At 43.1% G+C, this 13,278-nt stretch overlaps 1 protein-coding gene across 11 annotated transcripts in view; it reads left to right on the forward strand.

The window, feature by feature from the left end:
- Window positions 1–11,633, forward strand: part of LOC100474541 (sodium/calcium exchanger 1) — a 65,557-nt gene extending 53,924 nt beyond the window's left edge. For all 11 annotated transcript variants that reach the window (XM_034659600.1, XM_034659601.1, XM_034659603.1 and 8 more), the window contains one exon: window positions 8,173–11,633. In XM_034659600.1, the coding sequence (XP_034515491.1) occupies window positions 8,173–8,549 (377 nt within the window). In that variant the 3' untranslated portion in view covers window positions 8,550–11,633. The remainder of the gene's footprint in view (window positions 1–8,172) is intronic.
- Window positions 11,634–13,278: the final 1,645 nt, after the last annotated feature.

A 13,278-nucleotide genomic window follows, 5' to 3' on the forward strand; every position in this document is an offset into this window, starting at 1 on the left:
TGTTCAGTAGATTAAATGAGAAGTCGTATGTAGAGCCTTGCCAGGAGCCTCATAAATGTTAACTACTGTTGCCGTTCTCACCACCATCATTTCTGGATATCAAAAAGACATACATTCTCCCAAAATCCCACATAAGGTCTATGAAACTTAGATCACCTAGCTGAAGGAAACCATAATGAAAGATTTTAATATTAACATTCCTTTGTTATCACCAGAACAAAGAATTCTGAAATGTAGTAGCATTTGCTGAGCACCTACTAACTTCCAAACACCATGCTAAGCTGTTTTGCAGTACTTTTGATCACCTTCATGGCTATATGAATGGGGATTTTTATTTCCCTATTTTACAGATATCAGAGGCTTAAAGAGAGGTTATCCCAAGGCCACACTGCCAGTGCATGGCAAATGGGACTAGCCAGGTCTTGCTCCATAGCTTAGGCTCCTTACTACCATAACTGGAGACATTATGCAGCCCACAGGAATCAGGACTGGCATTCTTCAGTAATGACGGTGGTTAACCACAGAGTACCGTGGAACCAGGTGACCAAATGAACTACTGACAGTGACCTCAGCTTGCTATGTATCTCGATGCCAAGCAGAACCGCTGATTCACATGAACCTCCTGGAAACTGTGCAATATTATGGTCATCATCAAGCTGCCTGTTCACCACTTGACCAGAGACAAGCGACTTTTGTCAAGTCCGTCAACTCCGTACCCCTTAGTTTATCTGGCACACATTGGAACTTCCACCACCATAATCTGCATGAACCTTTTAATTTGGGGAAGGAAACAAACAGGACTCCCAAAGTGAAAGTACCAACCCTGCTTAACACACATAATCGAGTCCACTCCAGAGCCATGTTAATCCAAGTCTCAAGAGACAACCAGGTCAGAATACCACTTTTTTGATCCACACCCAGCAAGTTGGCTTGGGGTTTTTTTGAGGGTCAAGAGTGGGGGTGGGGAGAGTGATGGACCAATTGAATAGAATAAGCCCCATCTCAAACAGAGTTCTTTGAGAGGCTCAAAGGTTTTTATTGACCTCAAAGATTTAGAACCAGGGATTTTAGAAAAGTTGAGCCAACCTCATGAAGCTAGAGGTTTGAACAAGGAGGGGAACCTTGGATCCGCTCTGGGGTATTTATGATCATTACACTAAAAAAATCACCCCATTCTGAATGTGTTTAAGAGTGGAATATTATCATTTTCTTCTGAAAACATGGATCAAATTACATTTTGGAAGACCGATCAAATGGCATTGTTGGTTTGTGTTTGTTCTCTTCTCTGCTTTGTGCTTTCTGGAAAATAACCCCCTAGTATTTTTCTCTTTTAATTAGAATTCCCCTCTTTCTTTGAATTTAAAAACCTAAAAGGAATTCATTTTTGTTTTAAAGATTTATTTGATGGAGAGGGAGAGAGAGGGCGTAAGCACGCACAAGCAGGGGGAGGAGAGGGAGAAGCAAGCTCCACGCTGAGCAGGGAGCCCGATGTGGGGCTCGATCCCAGGACCCCTGGATCATGACCTGAACCACAGGCAGATGCTTAACCCAATGAGCCACCCAGGGGCCCCTAAGGTCTACCAGGGTTTCAAATACGTAATAGGAAAACTAAGTCCCAGGGTACCCTTGCAAGGTGCAAACATTCAAGTTAACATATGAAAACAAAAAAGCTATTCAATAACAAAATATGGTGTCAGGGCTATTCCATGGGTTATCCCAGCTAATATGTGAGAGGTGCCATTGCCCTTATATAGATGAAGAAACAAAGGGTCTGAGTGGTTAGTGGATCTCAATCTAGTTGGGGGAGCTTTAAAAAAATTACTGGTGTCCAGGGACGCCTGGGTAGCTCAGTTGAGTGTCTGACTTTTGATTTTGGCTCAGGTCATGATCTCAGGATTGTGGGATCAAGCCCCACATCGGGCTCTGCACCTGGTGTGGAGCATGCTGAGGATTCTCTCTCCCTGCCCCCCGCCCCCCCCCACATCCACCCCTTAAATAAATAAATACATAAAATTTTTAAAATACCAGTGTCCAGACCAATGAAGCAGAAACTCAGGTAGGGCTAAGGAGCTGGTATTTTTCAGAAGTTGCCCTGATGCTTCTGATTTGCAGTTGGGGATAAAAACGACTAGAAGCAGGTGTTCTGATCTGCCAACATGAGTCCTCTGGAGCTTTTTACTTACCTCTGTTTTCTCCTCTTCTAAAAATAGGTCATGTCACCATCTCTATTTCTTTTTTCTCTCTTTCAGGAGCAGCTTTTATGGGTAGAAATCGCATTTAAGTGTTTTTTCCCTTGTTCTGTTTTTACAACTCCTGACCGGTCATTAATCAATCTAACATCACTAATTCCTTGATCTCTTGAACTTTGCTTGGAAGTCAAATAAGGATTCTTTTGAGATGAACCAGTGGAATGTGTGAGGCGCTGTGGTTTTCGTATTTACTTGGGTAAATGTCACAAGTAAAGACAAAACCTTGTCCAAAGTCCTCAGTGACAGAAGAATTAGTACATAAACTATTTCCATTTGAATTCTAAAAGAGCAAGAGAACAACGTTCATAGAGGAGAAGAGCGAGAGAGGAATAGGAGCATTGTTTCAGCAGAGATGCCTGCCTTTCAGTAAGATAAGGGCCTTAAAAAACAGAACATCTCCGATGTCATTTTATGACTTAGGTTACACGGAATTTTCAAAACAAAAAATGTCTTTGATTTTTCAGAAAAATTTTATGCTCTATCACGTTTTTAAATGCATAGGACCATAAAGTAAGTCTTTAAAGGATGTGATAACTCCCTAAAAGCTTAGAATTCTCACATTAAGTCAGAATTCCTTACCACTTATTGATTCTCTTGGGATCTGATTCTGTTGTATTATAAAAATAGCTAATCATACCAAACACTCATTAGTTACAGGCCCTCATCTGAGTGCTGTTCATGTTAACACATTTCTTTCAAAACCCTATGAAGTAGGTAAGCTTCTTACCTGGCAAGTGACAGAGCCAGAATTCAACTAAAGTAAGTTTCTCTCCTCCTTTGGCTTTCATAGCATCTATGCTGGAATGAGGTTTAAAGATAATAAGAGCATTCGGGTCCCCGGGTGGCTCAGTCGGTTGAGTGTCCAACTCTTGGTTTTGGCTCAGGTCATGATCCCATCGGTCCGGGGGATGGAGCCCACGGACTCTGCCCTCAGCGGGGAGTCTGCTTGAAGATTCTCTCCCTCTTCCCCTCCCCCAACCCATGCACTCCCTCGCGCTCTCTAAAATAAACAAACCTTAAAAAAGTAGTAATATGAGCATAATGTAACTTGAGAGGGAGGCTATTACAGTTAAACATCCCCAGCCCCACTACCAAGCCCACCCAAGTGGTTCTATGAGTAAAATATCCTCTATATCTGAGGGCATCACTGTTTCTAAGAGAAATCAGCTGCTTCCCTAAAACAAACATCTGTCCCTGTCAGCAAAGCCGCCCAAACTGTGGGCACTTGGAGCAACAGTCATTTCCGTGACTTAGAGCTGTGGTTCTCAAACAGTGGCGTAAAGAAGAATCACCTGAGCCACCTGTTAGAATGCACATTCCTGTGTCCTTTCTTCATAGAGTCTGATTAAGTGGGTTGACGGTGGAGCCTCAGATCTTATAACCAGGCTCCCCCAGTATTCCCCATGCCAGTGGTGTGCAAACTGGACATTACACGTGCTGTTTCCAGCAGTCGTCACTGTCACCATGTATACCATGGCTTGATGGCTGGTCAAAGTGACTTCAAGTAAACAATTTTGCCAACATTTATCTATTTGGAAAAGGTAAAGGACTCTGTGCAGTGTGGTTTCATTTCATAAATGCCGTCACAATTTGATCAATGGCAGTATCTTCAGCTCTAGAGATCTTCCTAGGATTCTTGAAAATTTCATTTAGGCCGTTCTTTAAAAGGAGAAGATATTATCATTAATCAATTCTAATACAGAAGAGTGCCCGTGTACCAGCTCCTACGAAAAAAAAAAAAAAAGAAACACCAAAATCAGACATGTGAATTTAGTATTTTGATGTGTTCTGTGTACCACCCAAACAGTAAACTTAGGGACAGTCCTAGAGATAGTCTCGTCTAAATCCTTTATGTTTAGATGAAGAAACTAGAACCTAAAAAAAAAGTGAAATGTCTCGTCCGAGAACACACAGATAGAAGAGCTAAAACTGTCTCCTTAATGAAGCTCTGTACCCCCTGGTCTGTCTTTATATTGTCAGGAATTCACAGGTGCTGGGGAAGCAACCATGCCTCCACGAGCAGGCTAGATCCCAATTAAAATCACTGTCAGTGTCAGTTCCTAAGCACAGACTGCCTGAGAGTTGAACAGCTGGCCCCCAAAATATGCCAAGACTCAAGAATACATCACATGGGATGAAACCCTTGCTCTAGATCTAAACCCTATGTGTGACCTGCAGGAATAAATATAGTAAGTATCCTTTTCACAGAAGAGACATTTAAGTCTGTATGTAGCTATAAAGTTTGAGAAATTCAGGTAAAAAATAATTTCGGGAGGAAAGGGGAGTGTACTGACCTCTTGTGCTCATGGACCAAGGTTACGCGCAGTAAACTCAAGACAGGTCTGCAGAGAACAGTTCTGTCCAGACTCTCTGATGTATGGTGTAGCCCTAGCCACGCTGTCTCCAGCCAAATCTTCCGTTACTGATTTATAGTCAGAGGTACCAGGAGGCAGAACAAAAAGCCTAAGACTGTCTAATTCAAAACTTATTAGAATTCAAGGTGAGAGTTAAAAGCAAAGATTCCTACTAGAAATCTCACCTAAGGTGTATATATGTAGGAAGACATAGATGTAATTATCAACATATCTCAGTTTGTACCAATCACATGGGAAAACTGATTTGCATAGGTTTAATGGGCCAAGCTCCACATATGATTCCAACCCCTCTGAGACCACAGTAGTTATGTCTTGGATTTTACTTTGGGGAACGGCATGTGAGTGGCTCTTGCCTTGTTCAACCGTAAGCAGGTTATGGGCTTCGTGTTCAGGGTGAGGCTTGGCAGTGCCTGATGTATGGTGTGTAATGTGTTGCTCTTTGCAAGAAGCAGTAAAGCAGTGATAGGAGGTAATTTGGAGAGATTCCATCATACTTTATTTGGATAACAGAATTGTCTCTGCAGGAGCTAAGGTTAATGGTTTGGATTTGCATGTGTCTCTAAAATTTTTGCATCACTTTTGACTTAAAACAGACAAAAGGCCAGATGTAGAACCCAGGTAAATAAAACCTCCCAGACTCCAGAAGGCCCCAAACAGGTTTCATTTATGTGACAAGCTAGTTACTTTGCTTACTCATTTAGTAGGGAAGCCAGAGAAAGGCGTTGGACAACAGGAGCCCGTTATTACAAGAATTCCCCTTCAATATTCACAACAGGCTATTGAAAGAACGAGGGAGGGAGACATCCCTGCAGACCCAGGTGTGCCCTGCGTTTCAGGCAAAAGGACCGATCTGAGTGTTCGGGGTCCCTGGGCCCAGGAATCTTTGATTTTATGCCTCATTCCCTTCTGGCATAACGGCAGAAACCTCCAGAAAGTCTAGGGGTTGAGCAGAGACAGGTCCCCAGGAAGTCCAGTGTGCCACGTAGCACGTGCCAGGGGAGGTAAGCAGGTGTGGCCCCGTGCCAGGTGGCCTGCCCCTGCAGCATGGGGAGAGAACGTCCCCACCTCGCCAGCCCAGCCTAACGCGGCCATCTGTTCGCCACCAGCTGGTACCAGCCGCCATGTCATAGCCTCTCAGGTGTTCCCCAGCAGCAGCTGAGCTGTGAGCTGCTTTCTCCTGCCTTCCACGCTTTTCCTTTCCTTTCCTTGCTCAGCTGCCTGTCCTTAAGAAAAGCAGAACACCTTCATTTTTTTGAGGCTGCTGCTGCTGTTCCTAATAACTCTTCCTAATGAAGTGAAGAGACCAACAAGATTTGTCTCACCAGCCTCCCGATCAGTCCTCCCTGGGCTGCAGTGTGTGCTGTGAACACAGAGAGCAGCGCACATCCAGCCGGTGGGTGAGCAGACTGCCGACCCATTCTGCAGCCTTTGCTCTGAGGCAGGAAAGAGCATTCTGCAAGAACCTGTTCCAGAGTTTCCAAGTGGAAGGAACAGGGCAATCTGAAGTGAGCAAGGGAAAATGTTCGTCTTCCCGGGAGCGGCGGTGTGGTGTGGACGGAGAATGGGCTCTGACATGGATCGGTTTGGTTTAAACCTCCATGTTCTATCGACCTGTCCAAGAGGCGCTCCCAAACCATAAAAAGGGAACAGCAGCACCTTTAAGGCTGATGAGAGGGTTGAATGAGAACACACGTGTAACGCATGCAGGATAGTGCCTGGTACAGAGGAAGCAGTGTTTGCCTTAGTTTAATTATAGAACAGTAAGTAAAACCTGCTTTTCCATTGCAAAGGTCAGGATTAATGCAACCGGGGCCCTCCGTGTTGACTGACTTCCTTTCAAAAAAAAAAAAAAAAAAGATACTGCTTCTGCAGTACCCTCTGAGCAGCCGGAATAACCTACTTGCCAGGGTAAAGCACAAAAATCTACCGACTGATAGAAGTTCACATGCTTTATGGATCATCCCCAGCGGGGATTTACTGAAGGTCGATGGTAGCAACAGAATAGCAATGGAAGGGAGGAAGCAGTCCCGATATGCCACAAGCCCATGCGTGCTCAGAGCCTCCCAGCAACCTCCAGAGGACCAGAGCAGATGACATGACGACACCTTGCTGTAACGTCATAGCTGCCATTCCTGGCTCTGCGAATGTGAGTTCAATTGGACAGTTACTCACGTCTTCTATAAACCTGTGCAAGGTGTTCAGCTAAGGTAGCTGGGAGGACTTTGATACTGTTAACGAGACAATTATATAGAAAAGAAACGGAATATCTTGCAAGTTCTGTTTACGTGCTTAATAAAGGGCACTCTATCAGATCCTGCCTCAACTGCTAGTAAACTGATCTAGCCTGCTTTACATGGTCTTTGCAAAACAACAAAAAGAGCTACTCTTACTTTGTACTGAGAAAGATAAGCATTTTCACATATAGTATTGCGGGTTAACAGCACCCTGAAGTGGGTGTCACTATCCCCACTTCACAGATTAAAAACTTGGAGGCTCAGAGAAATTAAGTAATCTGCCTGGTGTCACACATTCCATTGTGAAGGCTGGATTTGAAACCTTCTGGCTCAAACATGCTCGAAATCTCTATGCTCTACTCATCAAGGATATAAGTCACTTCTTGTCCTACTCCTTGTATGCACCATGATTTTCCTACCTTCAGGAAAGAATGCGCTCTGGGTTATTGAACAAAGCTTTGAGGATGGCCATGGGTACGCATGGCATAGTGAAAGGTAAGACGGCCCAGTGAAAAGGCATTTGGAGTGAAGGCAGGAAACCCTAGCGCCATCCCTGAAATGGCTTCTTCCTTGTTAGGTGATGTTGCACCCATTACTTATTGTCCCTAATTCCAGTGTCCTCACCTATAAAGAGCCCTCACCTTATAGAACTGTTGTCACAATCAGTGCAGTAAGGTGAGTCATTTTCCCATCCATTAGGCTCTAGGCAAATGCCAGCTATTACTATGGTTCAGTTAGCTTCAGTTCCACTGATGATTTGCTCTTGAATCTTTGGAAAGACCTCCCGATGCCTCACCTTTCTCATCTGTAAACTAGAGCTAATGAAACAGAACCTTTTATTAAATACCCTCCAGCAGCCATTCACAAGGTTTAGTGACCTAACCTTTTTGGGGAGGTTGTTCAAACAGATTCCTGGGCCCTGGTGATTCTGCTCCAGCCCGGCTGCATGGAGCCTTGTGTGGTTCACTCTTAAGGAGGACCCGCATGTGATTCTGATGTCAATGGGCCATGATCACTCCGAAAAATGCTGCCCTGCAAGATTGATATTACAAAGCACTGCGGTACCTGTGGGTAGAGAACTTGACCACAATCATCTGGTCAGAAACACAGCCAACACTAAACCTTTGACTTCTGATGTCTCGATCCTATTGTCCTGACCACAGGACCGGGACTCCCGAGAACAACAAAACCCTCTCCTGGTCACTGGGTTTCCACTGGGGGATTTGATCCTGGAGTACACAGCTGCAGCTTCCAGTGCTCCACAGTCCTCTTTAAAATATCGAGTGTCACTGCCTTTTTCTTTTTCATCTGCAGACACATTTGCAAGCAAAGTGGCGGCCACCCAGGACCAGTATGCAGACGCGTCCATAGGCAACGTCACTGGCAGCAACGCGGTGAACGTCTTCTTGGGAATCGGCGTGGCCTGGTCCATCGCTGCCATCTACCATGCAGCCAATGGGGAACAGTTCAAAGTGTCCCCTGGCACGCTAGCTTTCTCTGTCACTCTCTTCACCATTTTTGCTTTCATCAATGTGGGGGTGCTGCTGTATCGGCGGAGGCCAGAGATCGGAGGTGAGCTGGGTGGGCCCCGGACTGCCAAGCTCCTCACATCCTGCCTCTTCGTGCTCCTATGGCTCTTGTACATTTTCTTCTCCTCCCTGGAGGCCTACTGCCACATAAAAGGCTTCTAAAGGAACAATCAGATATAGTAAATTTATATATATATACGTATATATATACATAAAATATTATGTATAATGAACAGAGGAAACTGACATTTGTCATGTTCACTTACCTGCTGATGGAATCCAGCTTCAAGAGCATACTCTGTACTAGGGCCGAAGTGAGAAACCATCACCTCCCATTCCCAGGGGCATCGTCACACTGAACAAGGCATGGAGACAGGGGCATCTTTGCAGCTCAGCCTAGAAGGACTGTGTTCTCTCCAGGTTCATAAATCGTTAAGTCTTTGATTCGTTTTCTGTTTCTGCTTGTTTGGGGTGGGGCTGGGAGGTGGCTGATGTTTGACTTCTATTTTGTGTTGTTTTGTTGGGAGGGTCAAAGTTTTTGTTTCTCTTCTGGGAGGTGATGACCAATCTAAATGCAAATGGGTTTTTGGTAAAAATTTAAATCATTACAGTTGCTCTCTCCAAACACTTTAAAAATTATTTTGGATTAAGAAGGGATATGGGCATGGAAGAAACAGCATGTCTTCACTAGATTACTAAATTTCATGCTTTGTCTGGAATATGAGCAGAGATTAAGCTGCCTCTGAGAAGAAGCATGGGAGCTCGAATGCAGCCGGGAAAAGTGATGGTTCTAGATACAGTCTGATATTTAGAGATACGATGCCTGGCACTCTTGTTCAACAGGTACAGGAATGATGTGCCTCGATTCCCAAGAACGTGCAAAGTCATTTATTTCTTATCTCTTTAGCTCTGGACTGTGATTAGCAAGGCCCTTATTCTGGTTTTCCAGCCTGGCTAACCCCCCCCCCAGATCCCCATCCCAATCCTCCTCCCTCCTGACCACCACGTCTCATGCAAACAGGAATAACCCCAACTCAAAAAGCACATCATCCTTTTCCATTTGCATCAGTGTGTCCCAGTCCCATGTTTGCTGTTGCCTGGGATCATCCGTCGGTTTTATTTTCAAAAGCATCCATGGCTTGCACAATCCTGTTCCAGTCATGACTAAACATTGGCTCCTTCTTCATGTGCCTGGTTGGGAATGTTGTCGTGATACCTGTTACACAGTGCATGGATGAAAAACAAAATAAGTGTATCTGTATATAGTAGAGTATAGCGTATACTGTTCTCCCATTCAGCAATGTTGACTGGACATTGAAGACATAAGTGAGTTTCCTTTTCACCTGAGTTGTAACTTTTGTGTTGTTATTGAGTTTGATTTTACTATAGGGGTAAAAGGAGAAAATGGCTTATTGTTCATGGACCTGCATGTTCATTTTTAAGAAGCAATAACAGTTCACTGGGAAGTTAAAGCTATTGAGAGGACAGCAGGCAAACTACCAAGTATCTTCATGGAAAATTAGCCATGTGGAATACACCAGAGGCCTCTAAACGGTCACCTGTTGATGATTCCGGAAGGCCAAGGAGAGAGGTGTAGAGCAGTGGCTGGAGTCGATGTGCCCGGGCTTTGAGAGCCTCCATTTCCATGACACCCCTGCCTCCGAAGTATTTATTCACTTCTGCTCTGTCTGGCACAGATGCTAGATAGTGGTTTGTTCGTTTTATTTTTTTATGTAAAAGGCTATTTTGAGCCCTGTTTCTTTCACCACCCAGACTCCTCTGATTGTATCTGCAGTTCCTGAGTAGGAAAGGAGCCAGGGAGACCAATGGGCCTTTACAAGGGCAACTTCCGTACTTAGGACTGAGGAGTAAGCAATTAAATGAGATTAGTGCCTCCCGGGAGGATTGCGCTGGGAGGTTTTTCAGCCTGGAAAAGGAATGGCTCTATTTCAAAATACCAAAGAGTGTGGATAAACCCAACATTCCAAAGTAGTGAATCCAGTAATGAGGAAAAATGGAATGACGTGGGTCCCATCTCAGAGACTTCTCTATCTATAAAGAATCCCAGGCCAGAGACACCACTGGCCCTCTGTATTGATTCAAAGATACTTAAGAGATAAAAGCTGTTCAGGGTTATTTCCTCTTCTACTCAGTAATCATGATCATTCATCATTTAATAAACATTTGGTGACCGAGTGAGTAATTAAATGCTGGTTACTACTCAACATGCCAGGTACTGTGCTACTCTTGGGGCCTAAACCATGAACAAGATAACTCAGATCCCTGCCCTCAGGGGGCTCACAGCTAATGTGATTCCTGTTTCCATGGGTAAAAGTTAGCACAGCCATATGGAAACAGTTTTATCTTGCAAGGAAAAACCCAATTACAAAACTCTTAACATAAACACGTTGAAATTGAACAAATACAGTTGTCCAAATAGCTAAGATTTTAACTAAGAAGTAAAGCACAGGTTAGGGGAAGCATCCTATGTATCCTCGGCTGATCCCGCAAATCTGTACGCCCCCCCATTGTAAGCCAAGAAAGGCAATCATGTTGGCGATCCAGATGACTGAAAAGGTCCAGCTAACCCCAGTTTTTATCCTTGTTGGTCAACAGTACTTTTCTATGCCCCACACCTCTACAGTCCCTCCTATCTCCAGGAGACTCACCCCCGCAGGCCATGGCCCAAAGCTGTGGGTCTGAGTCTTTTAGGGATATATTCCCCTTTTTTTTTTTTTTTTAAGATTTACTAAATGGAAAGCTAGCCTAGAAAACACCAAGTAAATATAGTCAAGGGATGTGAGTTGTTTAAACGTTAGATTTTGCACTCAATTTTAGCCATATTTGGAACATCAGTAATCCCATTGAAAATTTTCACAGAGGACTTTCAGAAATTCTTGCCATTGAATTTTAATTTCAAAGCTTTTTGGTTTGTTTGCTTTTTCAAGTTTCATGTTATAGGGAAAATATGATTCTGATTGTTCAGAGTTGTTAATAATTGTAGTTGTGTAAAATTATTTCATTTTGTTTATTTTGTGTGTATTGTGCACAGCTTTAGGGGGGAAGTGCACGAATTGTGCTGTTCCTTATAAATGGTACACATTATGGACACAGACAAATAAAGTTTCTGATTGTTTCTGATTTAATCACTAGTGATACAGCAAAATCCGTATGGAATGTTTCCTCTCATTGTCATCTACTTCATTTTTGTTTTCATGTTTTGAAGAAATAAAGACCAAAAAGGTATTACCGTGCCGTTGGTATCCTCATCCAAAAGAAAGAAACTAGATACCCAGTATTCAAACTCTTGCAAATGTCAACCCTTTGGTCATACAAGGTTTCCTTTTTTTAATGTCCCAAGAGAGCAGAGTGTCAGAATATGTGTCTATCTGATGGTACTGAGATAAATGTTGGATGTTTCTCCATTTCACTAATTGTTTTTTTTTACATCTTTTAGTACCACTTTATGCTTTCTGCATCCAAGAACATGAACCTATAAACAGTTACACACAAGACCACTTTTTAGCAGAGTATGACAGCAAATAAATCAATCCCAATAAAACTGATCAGAAGTGACTAGTTGTTTCCTAAGGGATACTTAGTGGTTTAGTATCATGTGCTATATTCCTCTTGATTCCCAATAGAACTTCCTTGCATTAATTTCTGACTAATTGCCTGTTATTGACTTTATGTATCATATAAAGTTATCAAACTTCGGTTTAACACAAAATGAGCAGCCGAAGTTTATTTCTTTAAATACCAAAGACAGTAATACAATGACCAGAGTAGTCTTGACTGTTTAACTACCCTTCAACAGAATGTCATGGCTCAATGATTCTCAACCTCTCATAAGCTAATTTTAGTTCAAAGGTAATGATTCAAGCCTGCCACCAGTGAAGATTTCGGAGAGCTTTGCTTTCCAAACAGCATAAACACGGTTTTACTTGTTGCTTTTCAAAGAAAAAAAATTATAAAATATGCTCTTTTAAACCACCCTACAGATATTCTGATAGGTGGACCCCGTTCGCAATGAGAATTCCTAACACAACCTCTTTCCCCCTGTGGTCTCACAGGTAACAGAAGCACTTGGCCTTTTCCCCACAGGGCTAGATTCCTTGTTGATCCCACCGCCCAGGATCCCTGATCCTAACCTGACAAAAGGGAGATTGGCTGGCTTGTTCTACACATATCTGAAGTTAGAAAAGCATAAATTTCCTGCAGCAGCTGATGAAGCCTTCCATTCTCTAACAGTGACAAAAACGTCACCTTCTCAAGAAGGTAAATCAGCCCCTTTAAGACTTATTTTAAAAAGTGTTTCCTGGATCAAGATGTAGAATGTCTCTTTTGAATAATGAGTGATTATTTTGATGAACAAAATGGTCATCTCGGGCAGTTGCATTCAGAGCAAGTCTTGAGTCTAGTTTCATAACGTCAAGAACATTTGGCCATTTCGTGATTGACAACGCACAACCTCAAATCTCTCCCAAACTTACAAGTGGCACTCACGGCTTTTGTTATAGTAATCGCTTCCCTTGGCGAAAGCATTGTAGCTGCTGGTAAAATGTAGCATTTTAATTGAAAAACGAGTGCGTGCATTATGTGGAAGAGCTTCACACGATCACATTTTTCTTACAGAGAAAGATGTGGTTATGAGTGCATTTATTAGCTTTCATTCACACCTACCTACATATTTTTGTTAATGGACTGCATTTCTGCTCTTCAATATTACATTCCAATCACTTCTAGCTATGTTGTCTTCCGCCCAACACATTGTAAGTGTTGGGTGGTTCAGATAGTATTCCACCTACAAGGACATAGGAAGGGGAAACAATTGCACTAGTTAAATACTTCACTTTTGGAGCTTAATCAGGCTATGGTTAATCACCTCCCA

This window comes from Ailuropoda melanoleuca, chromosome 4, assembly GCF_002007445.2.
Source record: "Ailuropoda melanoleuca isolate Jingjing chromosome 4, ASM200744v2, whole genome shotgun sequence".
Lineage (NCBI taxonomy): Eukaryota > Metazoa > Chordata > Mammalia > Carnivora > Ursidae > Ailuropoda > Ailuropoda melanoleuca.